Source organism: Jaculus jaculus, chromosome 4 (assembly GCF_020740685.1).
Source record: "Jaculus jaculus isolate mJacJac1 chromosome 4, mJacJac1.mat.Y.cur, whole genome shotgun sequence".
Lineage (NCBI taxonomy): Eukaryota > Metazoa > Chordata > Mammalia > Rodentia > Dipodidae > Jaculus > Jaculus jaculus.
The window spans coordinates 80536859-80554511 of NC_059105.1; the positions used below are offsets into that span (position 1 = coordinate 80536859).

The 17653-nt window shown below is 45.7% G+C and overlaps 1 protein-coding gene across 5 annotated transcripts in view; it reads right to left on the reverse strand.

Moving 5' to 3' along the window:
• Window positions 1-17653, reverse strand: part of Tanc1 (tetratricopeptide repeat, ankyrin repeat and coiled-coil containing 1) — a 255800-nt gene that overhangs the window by 10381 nt on the left and 227766 nt on the right. For all 5 annotated transcript variants that reach the window (XM_045146817.1, XM_012952495.2, XM_045146816.1 and 2 more), the window contains 6 exons: window positions 15984-16220; window positions 14569-14754; window positions 11605-11680; window positions 2544-2677; window positions 623-746; window positions 129-304 (listed from right to left, as the gene is read on the reverse strand). In XM_045146817.1, coding sequence (XP_045002752.1) covers window positions 129-304; window positions 623-746; window positions 2544-2677; window positions 11605-11680; window positions 14569-14754; window positions 15984-16220 — 933 coding nt within the window. The remainder of the gene's footprint in view (window positions 1-128; window positions 305-622; window positions 747-2543; window positions 2678-11604; window positions 11681-14568; window positions 14755-15983; window positions 16221-17653) is intronic.

A 17653-nucleotide genomic window follows, 5' to 3' on the forward strand; every position in this document is an offset into this window, starting at 1 on the left:
GGCATGTATGTGCACACACAGAGCAAGCAGACACTGTCTCACGGAGACTGAGAAGTTTGTAGCTGGCAGCCTTTTCCCTGCTGGCCATGTGGTGAGCAGCACAGTGATCAATTCTTTATAGTACTCACAATCTCAGCGTCACCATAGAAGGCAGCCAGGTCCAAGGGAGTGCGGCCATTCTTGTCAGTCTGGTCTATCTCAGCTCCTTCTTCAACCAGGTACTGGACCACTGTCCTGTGACCCTTCAGACAAGCCCAGCTCAATGCTGACAGACCCTCTTTGTCCAGAGAAGAGAGGACAGCACCTGCAAGTCCAACACAACATGAGCCTCTAAGACAAAGCCGAGCTGCTGAGAGTCCCAGTGTGAGGGGCCTGTCTGCAGGAGTCGGCCTGAGCAGGCGGCCTGCAGAGCTCAGTGACTTGTGGAGCTGATTGCCAGTCTCCATCGGCACTGAGCCGTGGGCAGGGCACTAGGGCTGTACTGTGTGTCTTAGAAAATTTTCTTCAAACATCAATTTTCATTTAAAAATAAAAGACAAAATTGGGAAGCACCAAGTCCTGAGTAAGTCTGCCAAAGTTCTTTTCTCTGTAAAAGAAACCAGCATACCAAGACATAGTGTACCTTTTGAAAGGAGGAATTCCACGGTGCTCAGGTGTCCTTCACAGGCAGCCACCATGAGGGGTGTCCGTCCCTGCTTGTCACTCAGGTTCACATCACAGCCACGTTCCAACAGCAACCTGACAATCTGGAAGCAGCACACAGACTTAGTCCTTCTGCTGCACTTGAAGCCACATTCTCTAAACCAGCAGGTTCCCCAGTTTTTCAAAGATGACAAATGACTCTTTTTTAAACCAAGTCGTGTGATGCACAAAGCCTTACAATCTTCCTACTGTATTCCTGTGAGCAGAATTTTTCCCGAATAGCTAATCTTTTTAATGTGCTCAGGTATTCTATCTATAAAGCCCACACATACTAGGCAGAAGTAGTGCCAAGGGGGATGCCAGTTGCAAGTAATGTTGGGACATCTGCAGTGGAAGAGATGGGATAAAAAGGATAGTGCGGCACCAGAAAGTGAGAGCAGAGCTAGGGTTCCTAGCAGTGTTTAAGTGAAGTTCAGCCGCCCTACGTAGCTGGGAGTTCGGCCCCAGCAGATTCAATCAACCTGCATGTGAACCAAACATATGCAGACTATTTTCCTTGATGCCATTCTCTAAACACTATAGTGATTTTTACATAGTATTTGTATTTGATATTTTAGGCCATCTAGGAGTGATTTCAAGAACAGGGGAGACTGTGTGTAGACTGTATGCAAACACCATGCCATTTTCTCAAGGAAGGTGGAGCACTCACAGACTCTGGTATTTGAGGAGGGACTACACTTTTTTTTTTAAATTTTTTTTAATTTATTTGAGAGCGACAGACACAGAGAGAAAGACAGGTAGAGGGAGAGAGAGAATGGGCGCGCCAGGGCTTCCAGCCTCTGCAAATGAACTCCAGACGCATGCGCCCCCTTGTGCATCTGGCTAACGTGGGACCTGGGGAACCGAGCCTCGAACCGGGGTCCTTAGGCTTCACAGGCAAGCGCTTAACCGCTACGCCATCTCTCCAGCCCGGGACTACACTTTTAAGAGTGGACATGGGGCAGGAGAGTGGGATCGCACCCCTAAGGTAATATGCTGGACTTCTAATGCAGGACTGGGGAATGGCTTGCACTTCTCAGAGAGCAACTTTTAGCAAAGTTTAACCTCGGGAATACGGCTTCATACTACCATACCATGCACGATGGGAAGGATGGGAAGAAAAACCAAAGAGCAGGCCAGTGTCTCATGCCCTTCCTATGACAGGATAAGCAAGGAAACCACTTTATTAGTGGGGTAGGTCCAGAGGTTACTTGGGCACATTTTTTGTCACACTGCCACAATGCCAGAAATTAGCTTATTCCCATTATTTTCTCTTTGTGCGCCAATAAATATGTTATACCTTCCTGCAGGACTTAGGAAACACTGGGACCCAGAGAGTGTTTGTTGTGGGGTGCTATTCTTCCTGTAATGGTCTCATAGCTGTTCACTGTGTGGGCAGTGTGAGGGAATGTGGCATTAGGTGTGGGAAGCATGTGGTCACTGCCACAAAATAAAGGCAAGATGAACTGCTATGTGAAGGTCCCTGGCCCCTTGAATCAGAGCATATGAGAATGTTTTATCTCCCAAAGAGCAACCAGGACAGTCTTTTTCTAATATGCTGTTGTACCAGCAGGTTACAAAACAACATTATCAGCAGATATATTAGAGCAAACCTCCTAATGCTGTGGTCTATGCACTCTGAAGTTAAGAGAAGGCCATGTATCTGGCCTGGTTGCCAGTCTTGGTGCCCATCCTACATAGCTAATGGTACGTGCTGGCCTGTCACATTTGCTTTTGACAAGCAGCTGTGAAGTGACAGGCAAAAGCCACAGATGGAAAAGGGCTCAGGGCCGCAGGTGGTCTCAATAATGAATTCCATTTCCACCCATTGTTTCTGAAGCACTCTAGGGCCCATGAGGTACCTGCCAATGCCCCTGGCGGGCTGCACAGAACAGAGGGGGGACCCCTCTCCTGTTGGTCTGAGACACAGCAGCTCCTCGCTCCAGCAGCAGCTCACAGACCTCCAGCTTCCCTCTCCCCGCGGCAGCAGTCAGGGCTACAGGAGAGTCAGAGGGGTGGAGGAGACTGTGAGTAGGTGTGGAGACGTAGGTTGACTCATCCCCAGTGTGTACTCTCTCCTTTGGAATCTGGTGGGCTCTGCAATAGCTGTGATGAACAGAACCTAGCACATGGCAATGGTGCCATGATGGTGTCTGGGTCTGACTTCTAACACTCATTCTAGAAACCCAGCTGCCACTCTGTGGGAAGCCAGAGCCACAGAGCCCTGGGGTGAGAGCCACAGAGAGAACAGCTTAGGCCTGCATGCATCTGACACTCTTGGGTGAGCGACCAGTGGACAGTCAGCATCAGCTGGCCAGCTGTGTGCATATAAACCACTGGAAAAGGTCTACAGCCTGAGGTTCGCTGCTTTGCCTAGAGCCATGAGGGCAGAGCTGCTGCTCTGAAACTTTGTTCCACTTAGGGACCCTCCTCTTCCTTTTCTGGCTGTACCTAACTAGAGAGGAAAGGGATCAAAAGGCAGGCACAAGCCATGCACATGCGTGCACAGACACAAATGCACCACCATGGGCTCTGGACCCATCAAAAGAAGCAGACCCGAACTTCCATTTGATGAGACTGCCGCAGTCCACCCACTAGAGATGTCATTCTCTTATTCAGTAAACAAGCCACATTCCTATTAGCAAGGAAGCCTTCCATCAGGATCTCTGGTGCAGCTGCTACTGCAGCCCATCAGACAGGCTGTGCTAAAAATAGCATCTGTATGTTTCACAGGGGTGGCAGAGAAATGAGCAGCTGACAAGCGTGCCACTCCAGGCCTGGCCACTGGGTTGGGTTAACCCAGTTCTTCCCTCACAGCCTGACTCGCTGTGTCTTGGTGAAATTGCTTCTGCTGCAATGAAGAACCGGTCAGCACACGCCTACTTTGCCCAGGCTCAAAACAGGTCACTGCATGCCGACATGCCTGTGGAGACACTGACTTACAAACCATCTAATAGACAGCAGGACTGGGTTTTCCTTTTTCTACTCAGAATGGGTATTTTTAGCCCCATCACCACAAACTCCCAAGGCTAGGAGGCATCTCAGCTTTCAGCAGCTACAAGAGCTTCAGGATACCATATTCGGAAACAGGGGGACTTGAGTACAGCCCACTACAAGCTTAAGCAAACAAACTCAGGGAAAACTGCTCAGGAATGTCAACCTCACTGCAGCAAGGTGACGACCTCCAAGATGAACCCCATTCTAATGAGGGTCAGTGCACTTTGCTTGACCCATCAAAAGCAGGGGGCGGGGACAGGACACCAGGGCTGAAGAAGAGACAATGCTGCCAATGGTAATACTATCCTTCTTACCAATAAAGTCCAAAAACAACGTGAAATGGAAGCTTTAAAGCCAGTGTGGACACATGGTAGTTTTTTTTAAGGGCTCAAATTGGACACAAGTTCTTTTACTTACAAAATCCTTAACAAGATGTAATTTGAGTAATTAAATTACCAAGAAAGCTCATATCCTCTTCTGAGAATCTTGCATAATTGTGCCTCAGCAATACTGACTTCTGAGCCTGAGCATATTCATCATGGCAGATGTTCATTTTAAGAACCATCTGAGCTTATGGAAAACGTCACTGAGCAATAGTTCTTTGTGCCATAAAATGGATCATTTACAGCAATCGTTCACATAGTAAAGTTCCTTGGGCAAAGATTTGGTTTGGGGAAAAAAAAAAAAAAACCCTCAACTGTTAACGTGCTAGGAATATAGTCATTTCACCAAGTGGACTGTATGTAAAACGTTGTAGTAGATCTGTCACTCATATACAAGGATGTGCCACCCAGGCCTAGGGAGGCTCAGCTTCAAGATCACAACTGGGGACTGCCATTATGCTCGTTTATTTCTGGACCCAACATGGAGACTTGGAGGGAAGGGGGACAGGTCAGCATGAAGGCAGCATGCCTGTGGAGGACAGCTGTCTTCTGTACATTACACATGGACACTCGGTCCATGCCGTCCTCTAAGGCCCAACATAAGCTCTTGAGCAAGACTTTGCACCTGTTGCATGTACTTCCTGCTAGCTAAGAGGGTACCATGGGCAAAGTAGCGCAGCTGCTTGTTTTTGTATGTATATGTGTGTACACAGATACTTGTGCAATATACTTCCTGTTATACTGGTCTTTCCTATCTTTATCAAAATGCAAAAGAAGGAAGTGCCAGTATCAGTGGTAGGCAAGCAGGGTTCTCAGAAGGGTCATCATTGTGCCTGAAGAGGAACGCATTAGAGGTGACAAGGGCAGTGACGTCTCACTTGACCAGTAAACACATATTATTCAACTGGAAAGCACAGAACCAAAGCAAAGAGTAAGCAAAGGAAATATTGGGAATATCTTTGCTCTTCTTGTCTAAAAGGTAACATGAAATTAGAAATGTCACCTTTTTTCCCCTGATAGCAATAGCCTCACCCCCACTTTAGCTGAGCTCTTTAGATACTGCTAGACGTAGTCTGTCTGTGGCCAGGCAGGGTCTCACTATATAGCCAAGGTTGGTCTTGAATTCATGGCAGTTCTTCTAGCTCAGCCTTATAGTTTCCAGGGCCTGTGTTCTGAGGCTCTGCTATCACACTGATGGCCTCAGCTAGGCTGGCACCTTTCCAGAGGGCAAAGATAACAACATACCTTCACCACCTTCTCTCAACTTCCAGAAGCCAGCTCTCCTGACTTGCTCTGGTAGGCATTTCCTTCCATACTTAGCAGAACCTACAAATTCTTTGTCATTACAAGACTGTGGCAGTTGTTTGACCAACAATTTATAGGATAAAGTGAAAACAAACACTTCCCCAAGTCATAAAGTGAATCCCTATGGGGGCTGGGAGCTTAACATGGCAGCTGAGTTAACTAGGAACCATGCCCTCAAAATAGGAAGATCCTAACCTATTTTTAAAAAATACAGTTTATTTATTATTTATTTGAAAATAGAGGGAGGAAGGGAGGCAGGAAGAGGAGAGACACAGGTCCTTTTGCTATTGCCAATGAACTCCAGATGCATGTACCATTTTGTACATCTGGCTTTATGTGGGCATTGGGTAACTGAACTTGGGAAACCAGGCTTTGCAATCAAGCAGCTTTAACCCCTGAGCCATCTCTCCAACCTCCCTAATCTATTTTAGTAATAGACTATGACAACTGTAAAGTGTTTACTACATGCAGCTTCATGGCTATCTGTACATCAATAAAACCAATCCCTACATAACCAACTTCTACGAGGCAAGTACTATGCTTATCTGTAACAGATGGGAACAGACAGGCCTAGAAAAGTTTAACAGCTTGTCCAAAGTCACATAGCTAGTAGGAGTGCGGCTGGCATCTGAGTTCTTGGCTCATCCACTGTGGCCTCTAGAAGTCTCCTCTAAAGACCCTGAACTCACCAAACAGCCACTACATAACTGTTTAGAAGAAAAGTACCAGAAAAAGTCTCTGTGTTCCCAAAGAGCTGTTAGGTGCTCTCTGAGACAATAATAACACTTATCCATGTTTGTGTTGCCTTCTTATTCTAGTCATGTGGCATTCTGAGCCCAGGACACCAGCTCAATTTCTGGGCGTGCCAGGATAAGTTTATGGCATGCACATTTGAGCCATTCCGTGGGTCCTATTTCTGATTCCAACTTTTTCCCATTTGTGTATGTATTATTTTGAATAAGCTTTTTCATATCCTTTGAGCCTTAGAGTACACTATAGATAACATCAATTCATTTTAAAAATATTTTCTTGAAATATAGATAACATGGATCCTATTTCACATGGACTCTTCTAAAAATCTGTAAGAGGATCCCAGCTTTTTACAGCTGTCCCTTCTGAATGTGCCGAGACTGTTCACACTCATGATAGATCCAGTTACCTGTGGATAACGGGGTGTTGATGGAGGTGTGTCTCATGTCACTAAAAGCATGTCTATGCTCTGCTCTTCTCCTGACAGCTGAGCAGTACTAAGCAGGATAGAGACATGTGCAGAACCCCACTCCAGGCACTGGTATGGAGGGAGAGGAAGTTCATATCTCAATTCTCCACAGGCCTCAGCAATCAATAGACAGACTTTTTCCTTCCAGTCTCTCACCTGTAATTCTACTTTCTACGAAAGTTCAATGTCTTGAATCTCTAAATATAAAATTTGAACACCAATATGATGAGTATGATTTGAAGTTTTGGATTTTGGAACAAAATCTCAGATTTTGGATTTCTGGACTAGGGATGATCAATCAGTAAAGTTTATGTAAATATTCCAAATTATGAAGCATTCTCAACTCCAAACACTGCTGGTCCCAAGTATTCTGAATGAAAAACAACTTGTAAATATGAAGGCCAAACTCAACTCAGCAAGTTTAATGTTTAACAAGGAGTCATTTTAAAGCGCTAATAAGACATACTGTTCCCCGTGTTCTGTGTTCTGACACAACCTTGGACGTGGTAAACCCAGTCTTGCATGCCCAGGGTACTCAGGACATACACCAGTCAAAGAATGGGAAAGGAAAGGGTCCCCCAGACGAAAGGAAATGTATATGACAAGGTCTGATCCATGTCTTACCCAGATTTGTGAGGCAGTGTGTCAATAGGTAAGCAGACTTCCTTCCCCAAAGCTGGAAGTCTGGAGACCCCCCACTCCAACTGACAGAACTACACTTGGGACTCAAGCCCCAGAGGTGACCAGGTTCTGCTCAGAACTAGAAAACAGTGAACAGAGCTGGCATATCTGCTGGGCTCAGTGCTCTGAGGCCCTAGGAAAGGGGTGCCACAGCTAAAAGCCCTACTCGACTTGCAGGGGAGAAAAGAGAAAAAAGCTGTTCTTAGGAACAGAGCAAATGAAGTGTTAACAATTTTGTCAACTGGAACAAGTTATGTACAATTTAAGTTAAAACACTTGGCACTTTATACTAGTATTACAGTAAGATTTAACTTTGTTGGGACATCCCTTTCAACGACTAAGAAGGGCCAACCTGCATGGGCAGTTAGCAACCATCCTTCTGGAAGGACAGGGCTCTGGGCTGCTGGCAGATGGGCTATGAATTAGAGAGAAGGACCTCTGAGAGAGCAACGGAGTCAGTGTGGGGCAGCTTAAAAGGGCACAGCAGAGGGAGAAGGTATAGAAACAGAAGTGGGTGGGAATGAGCCATTCCATTCCATCAGCAACATCATGCTGGGGCTCATATACTTCCGCACAAACATGCAAGGCTACAAACTCAGCAGGAATGACTGCCCTAACATCATAGGTGTGAGCACGTTAACAGGAAAGACACAGCCTTCATGAAGCCCACAGTGTGTGGAAAATGGCCCCTCCTTAAAGAACATCAGTGGTGAGACTAGGAGGAAGGAGCCACTGCTCGTCAAGGGCAGTCTGGACAAGGAAGCTTCTGTTGTGTCTAGTCAGAGTGGGAGGCTCTGGCCAGAAACACAGAGCATAGACTCACACACTGGGGCCTGAAGTTTGGAAACGCAGTCCCTCGGACAATTCCCACAGCATGAGGTCACCAGTTAAGTGTCTCTGGTCATTTCAGTTTGGGCTGATTCGCATCACACACTGACATGGAAATGTAATTCAATTTAGTCGGGACTTTGTGGGAGCCAGCATTGACTTGTCATGGCTGTGGAATGCTGTGGTAGAGATAACCCATGCTTCTGATGGGCTCTCACCATGTTTCAAGCCCAGAAACTGTGCACTATCATCTGGCAGAGTCTGGGGGTGTCACAGAGCTGAGGGCTTAGCAGCCTGTAGGGCAGTGCAGTTAGGTGAGGTGTTGCTCACTTGCTCTGAGCCTTCTTCTGACAGGTTACCCTCCCTTTCTTCTCCACAGAAGAGGGGAAGGGGGACAAAGAGGAGAAGGGAGAGAAGGCCTGGGAGCTACTGCAACCTTGACTAACTTGAAGGGCTGGTATCTAAAACACTGGCTAGACAAGAAACAAATGGCCCAAAATGTTAGTGCAAAGGAAGAGTTTTCTAAGAAAAGTCCTCTTGCTCTCTACTTTGGTTCTCAGTAGACAGAGCTGGTGAATTCTCTAAAAGTTGCGGGTTAGGGCCCCAGACTAAACACTGTCCTGTTTTAGATGAATGTCTTTAAAATCTGTAATACATGTTCTTGCCCCTTTAAGCCTAAGAGAGGAAACATCTTCTCTTATGATGATGTAAGAGGTCACCAGCAGGGAGATGCTTGGGGTACTGAGGACACAAGACTGACTCCACCCCATGGCTGGAGTGAGGTGGGGTCTCACACTGTCCTGCCATTTTTCTGTGGACCCTCCTCGCTGGCTGAGCTTCATCACTTCAGAGAACCCACCGCTCCCCACACGTGTGCACAGTGACGCAGGCACACAGGGACTGGAAGTCTGTCTGGGAAGGCAAGTGGAGAAGCACTGTGTGCAAGGGTTATCCCCCTCCCCCACCCCCCGCTGGGAGCATGCTGCTGCTATGAGCCAGGAGAGACTGCAGGTGGCTGCACTCCAAACAATATTCCCTTCAAAGACAGGCAGGTGAGCCAAAACCAGAACGGGAGACTGCCTTTGTAAGCCTGTCAGCCAGCGTCTTGAAGCCAAGCTGTTTATGGCTAAATCTATACTGAACAGACTTGCAAATGGATACAAGGGTTCCAGGAGAAAGAATGAGTGCATTATCCACACAAAGCTCTCAGCTGTTCCCCAGCTTCCCACACCTTACACAGAGGTCACTCTCACTCTCGAGATCTTACTCTGCTCTGGCTAATAGGCAAAGGCCAGGCAAGGGCATTTCGGACACGAAGTACTACTGAGAGCATTCAAGAACGGACTAAACAACTCTGCTAAGCCAATATCTGCTTTTCCTGTTGCAGAGTCCTCTAGTGATGAGGAACAGTAGACCCAAGTGCACCCATACAAGCTGGGAAGTGCCAAGGTCTGCTGCTTGCTGTGGACGCTGACACATCTGCTCATGTGGTCACCACCACTGCCTCCTGTCACCTATCTATAGGTTATGACAAGTTAGAAGGCTGCCTGTGAGCCTTGCTCATCTCTCTCATCCCCACATTTGGAGTTAGCAACATAGACCCCAAGTGAGCAAATCCCAAACTTTCCTCACCATCCAGACAATACATTCATGGAAAGCCCCAGGCAGACAGATGTTCTCTCACCTAAGACTTCTCCTGCACGACTTCAAGCTATTCCCTTACATGCCCATATGTAAAAGGCATGCAGTTTTGGAGCAATCATGTCAGATGGGAATAAACTGGGGCAAAGTACCAGAGAGAAGGTATGAGAGAGGAAACTTCCAGAGAGAAGTCAAAGTGGTTTTATTGACACACAGTTCTTAAAGAGCCATTGTGGCTCTGGGAGACAGTATGGACTACACCTTTCCTTAACTTGAAGTTTATGACTTTTAAAATTCCCTTAATACAATCGGGCTGCCAAACAAAGTGATAAACACTAATCTTGTACTCAGAAGACTGAGGCAGGAGGATTGTTGCAAGCTATAGGCCACCTTAATCTCCACCATGAGTTCTAAGATAGCTAGGGCTACACAGTAAGACAGTATCTTCAAAAAGAAAGAAACACACACACACAGGGGTGCGGGTTGGGGGGAGACAACCTAACTAACCAAGAAAGAAAGAAAATCCAACTAACCAAACAAAAATCCCTTCTTGGCCAATAAGGTTCATCCTAATACCTGCTGAGGAAGGTGGGAACAGCTTCCCAGGCTGAAAAGTGGTCTAAAGTTTCTGTATAAGGCCTAGTCAGAGAGGGACTGACCAGTCTGTTACCTTTTCACCAGACCCATGGACAACTGCAAGGAGATGAATCCTACCGAGAACCTCAGAGCTTGGCTGACACCTAGGTTATGGGTAACACCCTGGGGCAGCAAACCCAGCCAGCCCCACTGTGCTCAGACTTCTGACCCACAGAGACTGTGAGATAATAAATGTGTACTGTGAAAAAACATTCAGTGGGAAGTCTTTAATTTCTCAGGTGTCTCTTTAAGCTGTCAACCAACTGGCAGGATCTCAATGGGGAGGAGACAGAACGCGGGACTGGTCTATACCATCTGGAGTCCTGCTCTTCCTCTGTGACCCGCCCCATGCCCTGCTCCTCCCTCAATCTGCAATGAGTGGTGGGAAGCAAGGCGGATGGTGGTGGCTACCTAGAGGGGACCATGTGGCTCTGAAGTGCAGGCCTGCACTCCCACTAAGAAGATCTCTGAGGCTTTTCCTAAGTGTGAGCTAGCTTAATAAACTCTCCACACCACCATCTGCCATGTTAGGAAAGAACATAGGAACATTTAGAAACAATTTGTGCAACAGAAATGGAAATCGCATACACTGTGTACACATCCACACAATGCTGAACACACCCATGGGACACTCTTGGTTACATTCATCAAGCATGACTAATAATATAAACTCATAGACTTCTAATACCAGTTCAAATAGAAAATTTCAAAGCAGCAGTGTCTTCATTAGTCTGAATTGTAATCATCATTAAAGTACTCTCACTTTCAGCTCTCTTCCCATTATGTTAGACACCCACCACCCCCAGACTACTGAAAATGGACTTTGATATTTGGTAGTTTTGGTGAGGCCCTGGGGTCTGGGTTTTCTCCATGTTCTACAAGGTGGGGCAGGCTCACAGAGCCACCATTGATCCCCTCTGACAACGGGGGCTGACATACTACTGTGATCAGTACCGGAGTACTGAACACCCGGATGCCTTACTGACTAGTTCCACTGGACATTCCTCAGGTGCATGTTCACTGCTGGTCAGATTCAAAGTGAGTCAATTTTATTTTGTGACCAAGCAAGTATGCCCCCTTGTTTAGAACATTTAGAAACTTAACCTTCAAATGCCTCATGACAAAATAAAAATAGGACTCCGTACACCAGAAGTCATTCTTAAGACAATGAGGCCAGAGAGGGGCCTACGACATCACGAAAGCTGCCCCTGACCTCAGTGGAAGCGTTATTACCTGTTTCTCCCCACAGAGTGTCAGTGCCATTGACTTGCATCTCATGTTCTTCCATCTCCAGCAAGCACTGGACTACCTGTCAGATGAGGCAAGTGATTTAATGAGCTCTCACAGCAATAGGCGCTTATTATAGTCATGTATCAAAGGAGAGAGTGTTGTTTTTAACCATTATTATCTCATGCTGCACAAGGAGAGAAAATATAATGAAAACCATGTTCAAGCATAATTTATATGCTATTCACACTTTCACTTGGAGAAGAATTTTTTTAAAAAAATACAATCTCTATGAATTTCAGCAACATTGTTCAAGATTACTAGGTACTCAGAATTCTAATGAGCTCCAACGTGACCCAAATATGCCAACGTAATCAACAAAGCACACAAAGATCACACAAAGTACAGCTTCTGCATAAATCACAAGATGGTGAGTTTGTTTTTCACAAGGAAGGAAAACAGGGTGATATGTACTTTTTTCAATGAAATCTTTAATATTTTTTGAAATCTTTAAAGAGTATTGTCCAATTTTTTTTTTCTGACAGCCTTGCTCTTTTTCTTTTTCCTTCTGGGCATCTTCCTGTTAAATAGCAGAGCAGGTCACAGGTCCAGGGCAGGAAAGCTGGCTCTTGGGGGAAATGAAGTGCCTGTGCCCTGGACCAGAGCCAGCATCACCCGAGTGCACAGTGACAGGAGACACAACAAAAACATCTTCCTAAGAGCCTCCCAGGCCGATTAATAGCTGTACAACAGGTCACACCTAATCCTGGGAATCTGGGAGCACTATGCTAAGTGGCAAGAGGAAATTGCAGGTGCCATTATGAATCTTGAAATGGTGTGATTATCCTCACTATGAGGGTGTACAGTGTGTCTGCCTCACACATGGTATGACCATGACAGTCTTAAGAGGAGAAAGGAGGAGTCTGGGTCAGAGGAAGGAGTAGTAAGGAATGACTGAAATGACAGTTAAAAGCGCTCTGGCAGTGGAGGAAGAAATAACGCTAAGGAATACTGGTGGCTCCTTGAAGCAAGAAAAGCCAAGGAGCACTGTTCCCTGTAGTCTTTGGGCCTCCTTTAATTTTACACTTAGGACCTCCAGAGCTCTAAGGATAAGGGATGGGTTGGTATTTAGCCACTAGTAGCCTTAGGAAACTAACACTCCCTTCAAGTCTTCTGGTAGGGAAATCCCTTTTTCCGTGAGCTGGGTTACTGGCTGTGTAGAGACCAGTTTATGATGGGTGAACATGAGTTTGGGGACCATGATTACACACAGTATTCACAGTCCCCCCAGTGATGATTTTCACATGCTGTACTCATTCACTCAGAGAATAACTTGGGAAGGTGGCATAAGTCTGTGATCCTAGCACTTGGGACGAGGAACAAGAGCCTTCAGTAACTTAGCAAGATTAAAAAAAAAAAAACAAACAAACATAGTTTTATTTATGAGAGAAGGAGGGAGATTGGGCATGCCAGGGTCTCTAGCCACTGCAAATGAACTCCAGATGCATGTTCCACCATGTGCATCTTGCTTATGTGGTTTGGGGGAATTGAACCTGAATCCTCAGACTTTGCAGGCAAGTACCTTAACCACTAATCCATCTCTTCAGCTCAAGTTTTTTTCCATGTATGTGTGTATGTATATATATGTATACACACACACACACACACACACACACAATGTATACACACACACAGGAAGGGGCAGATAGAAAGAGAATGGGTGCATCAGGGCCTCTAGCTGCTGCAAACTCCAGACACATGTACCACCATGTGCATGTGGCTTTACATGGATACTGGAGAATAGAATCTGGGTCTCTCAGCTCTGCCAGCAAGTGCCTTAATCACTAAGCCATCTCTCCAGGCCTACTTTAGCAAGTTTGAGGCTAGCTTAGGCTATATAAGACCCCATCTCAATAAATAAGTAAATAAATCTTTTTTTTTTTGGTTTTTTGAGGTAGGGTCTCACTCTGGCTCAGGCTGACCTGGAATTCACTATGTAGTCTCAGGGTGGCCTCGAACTCTCGGAGATCCTCCTACCTCTGCCTCCCGAGTGCTGGGATTAAAGGCGTGCGCCACCACGCCCAGCTCAAGTAAATAAATCTTTGAAGGAGAGCATCTACATTTTCTGATAGAGTGTATTTAACACTCTATGTACTTATGCATATGTGTTTTCAGTGTTTTAAATGCCAAAAATCAGCCAGCCAGCAACGCATGCTTATGTGTACATCTGCCCTTGTGGGTAAGTTCCAAATGTCAGTCAGCCAACTTGGCACTCAAACTTAAGTCATTTTGGGGAAAGAATATTACTAAATACTGGCAACTCTAATTGCCTGAAGGTAATGAGAGTGAGAATCACTTGGGAGAACGCGAAGAAGGTGTTACTAGATTCACAGACAAAGAAAGGACAGGCCAGAAGGTGATAGCTAAATCTTCAACCAAGAGATGCCAGCATTTACCAGAAATAAATGCACTATTTAAGTGCTGCGTGAAGTTTCCCTTCCAGCGAAGAAACTGCAGATGACAAGCATTCTCACATGTTCTCAGAGCACTGAAGTTCTATTTTAAAAAGTCTTTCAAATACTCAAGAATGATTTTAGAAACAGGATTCCATATGATTATTTTTAAAAAATACTAGGACAAAATCAAGAATCAAAGGAGGGGACAGCAGGGCAGAGGGTCAAAGTAGAATAAGGAAGGAACAAATAAGAGGAAGGAGGAGAGGTCGGGTGCAAGAAGAATCAACTGGCCCCACCCCACGGTATACACAGGAGACCATGGCCTCATGGGCGCTAGGAATACAGGATCAAGAAAAGCCTTCTATGGTGGTCAGGACTAAGAGCTAGTTCTTCAAGTCCTTGCTTCCTTCAACACACCAAAGCCCACAGCTAAGAAGGTGGCAATTGTACAAAGCAATTGATGTGCTGGACTAGGACATCCTATTCCCTGAAGGAAGCCCACAGCTCCACTCACCGAGCAGTGGCCCATACTGGCGGCTGCTGTCAGTGCCTGCTGCAGGGCTTGACTCTTCCTCAGTGTGCCAGGCTGGGGAGGCCCTGGTGACCACTCACAGGCCAGCAGGTACCGGAGAATGTCACTGTGGCCCCGCAGTGCGCTGTGGATGAGTGCACACTGGCCTTTCTTATCCAAGTGGTCCACCTGGGGGGGCAGGAACAGAACAAGGAAAAATAGGTGTTTTGTTCACTCTAAGAACACTGCTGACCTAAAGGGTGTGTGCAAACACACACTGCTGCAAGTGGATGGGGTTCACATTCTTACTTATCTGCATGGGCAACACTGAACTCTGACGTCCTTCACTGTGACAAGAACTCCACCTAAGCCTTAAGGCTCCTTTTGCATGACACCCTCCTCACCCACTTGCCTCAGTAAGTAAGCTATATGGAGCAACAAGTTTTCTTGAGAATATATATGAGGAAATAGACCAAAACCTCAAGCAAGCAAGGCCCTGGGTGTCCCAAAGAAGTACCCCCCCCCCCAGTCTGTGTGTGTGTATTTTCAGGCTACTATAAGAATCTCAGACTGAGAACAGGGGGCACAGTTTTTGGTCAGTGAACCAAGGGAACCAAAGAAAGGGAGGTTGTTGAGAATGTAAGTGAACAAGGAAGGCCAGAAAGCAGGTGTCCTGGACTTGCCAGCTTATAGCTGGGGGATGCCACAAAGCTGAGGGAAGCCAGGGATCCAGAAGGGAGGAGGACATGAGGCCCAAAGGCAGTAGATACCCCAACACTCCTTGTCTACACCTGGGGAGTTCTGGAGCTGGAGAGGAGTCCAAGGTTCAGTTGTGCCATGTTTGCAAATTTTAGGGCATTCTGAACCCTCACTTGAGGGACTTTCCAAGGGCCACTGACATGACAGCTGGCTGCTACAGCTGTGATAGATAAGAACCTGCTGGCCTCAGAATAAAGCTAAAGGACAGCTGGGAGCCAGAAATGGAGGCAGGCAGCAGTAATGTATGCACAGCAAAGATGGGAGCTGACATTCAGACACCCCAAATGTTAGATTATTCAGAAAACAAAAGGACTTCTATAAACCTAATGTTTTGTGACATGCCAGCTTCTGGACAGAGGAAGTTCTAGGTCCATAGTTGTAGGTTTTGTAAAGGATGTTCTATTCATGCAGCTAGTGGCCAGGAATGCCCCTGGTGCAGCAGCTTAGGTAGGAATATGATTCCCTCTCCTGAAGCTTCTCCCACTAAGCAGCCGTGTGGTCTATTGATGCTTGTTTCTCAGAGCCCTGCAATCTGACAAAGTGTAAACCAAGGGAGTATGGCCCAGTGGATAGCAATTCCAGCAATGTCAGAAAAGTAGTTCCCACCCTGTCAGCCACCCTGCCTGTCACCTCCCATAGTAAGGAAGCCTGCTGCTTACCCTCGCTCCCTTCTTGGTCAGCAGGCCCACCAGCTTCATGTGGCCAGCAGCTGCTGCATAGCAGAGTGCAGTCATGCCATTCTCTGACATCCCATCCAGGCAGGCACCAAATTCCAGAAGCAGAGTGACAACTTCCTCATGGCCGAGGTGCGACTGGACGCACAGGATTGGGGCATTATTTAACACTTCTGTCCTGTAGTTCACATTGGCCCCTCCCAAAATCAGAAGACGGCTCACCTGATGGAGAATGCACCCCCCCCAACAAGATTAATTTCTCGCATACATGTCAATCTCAAGACTATGAAGATGGGCAGTTACCTTTAACTTTTGTTTTTAATATACTTTAGTGTGCACCAGTATCAATCAGGAAACGTGAACAGCAGTACAGCCACAATGGAAAACTGTCTGATAGGCCCTTAAAAAAATGGAAAGTGGAGACTGGGGAGATACCTGTCAGTAAAGTGCTTGCCATGCAAGCACGAGGGCCTGAGTTTGGATTCTGAGCACCTACATGAAAGCAGGGCATGGTTGCACACACCTGTGATTCCAGCTCTGGGGGCTTTGTGGCCAACCAGTTTAGCTAAATTCAGTGAGCTCCAGGTTCAAAGACCCTATTTCAGAGAATAAAGTGGAGAATAATTGAGGAAGACACCTGCTGTCAACCTTTCGCCTCAACATTCATGAGCATATGCATGCATACCCACCCACACATATGTCTACATGCATATGTGAAGACACATGCATGTGTATCACCATACACATACACAAGCAAAAAAAAGTTCTTCAAAATGAAAAACAGAACTATAATATGATCCAGCAATCTCACTTATGGTGATACATCCAACATGATTGAAAGTGGAGTCTTGAAGAAACACACGCACACCTATGGTCACTGCACTATCATTCATAAAGGCCAGGATGCAGAAATAACACCAGGGTCCACCAGTGGATGAATGAATAATAAAAATGTACACCAACTACGGGATAATTCAGACTTAAAAGGAAGACAGTTATGATGATAACACAGCAGAGAAGATTATAAAGATGAAAAGTTTTAGAGACAACACTAAATGTGAATATACCTTGTGTTCATTATTTTACTTAAAAATGGTTGTGACAGTAAATTTTCTATTACATTATAATCATAATTGAAAATAAAGTTTTAATGAGTATTATTCTCTATCTCACCTCCTAGATTGGGTGAAACGTTTTAAATGAATTCCCAGGTAATACTGATGTTATTGGTTTGGGGACTATACTTTGACAAAATAGTAAATAAAAACAGAAAATTAGTTTTTCTAGCAATGCACTAATCATCAATGATTAAATAGCTAGCAGGGAGATAAAGATAAAAGAAAACACAAAGAGTGCCTTCTCCTTGCAAGGATATGTTCTCAAAATAAAAATGGAATGAAGAGAAACACCCCTGTGCCCTGAGGACTGTTTGTACAGAAACGCTGTTAGAAGGCCATCTGATACTCCTGCTAATTACTACACCAACCCTCCCACTCCATGCCTCGGATCCAGGAACCAGGGAAAGTTTTTAATTTATAGATGTTAAAATCACTGAACACATGCCAATTGTAACTATCCCTTCTTCAATCTCCTTTAAATTTCCAGATCATAAGAAAAAAAATGACACTGCTTTAACACCTATTAAGATGCCCAGT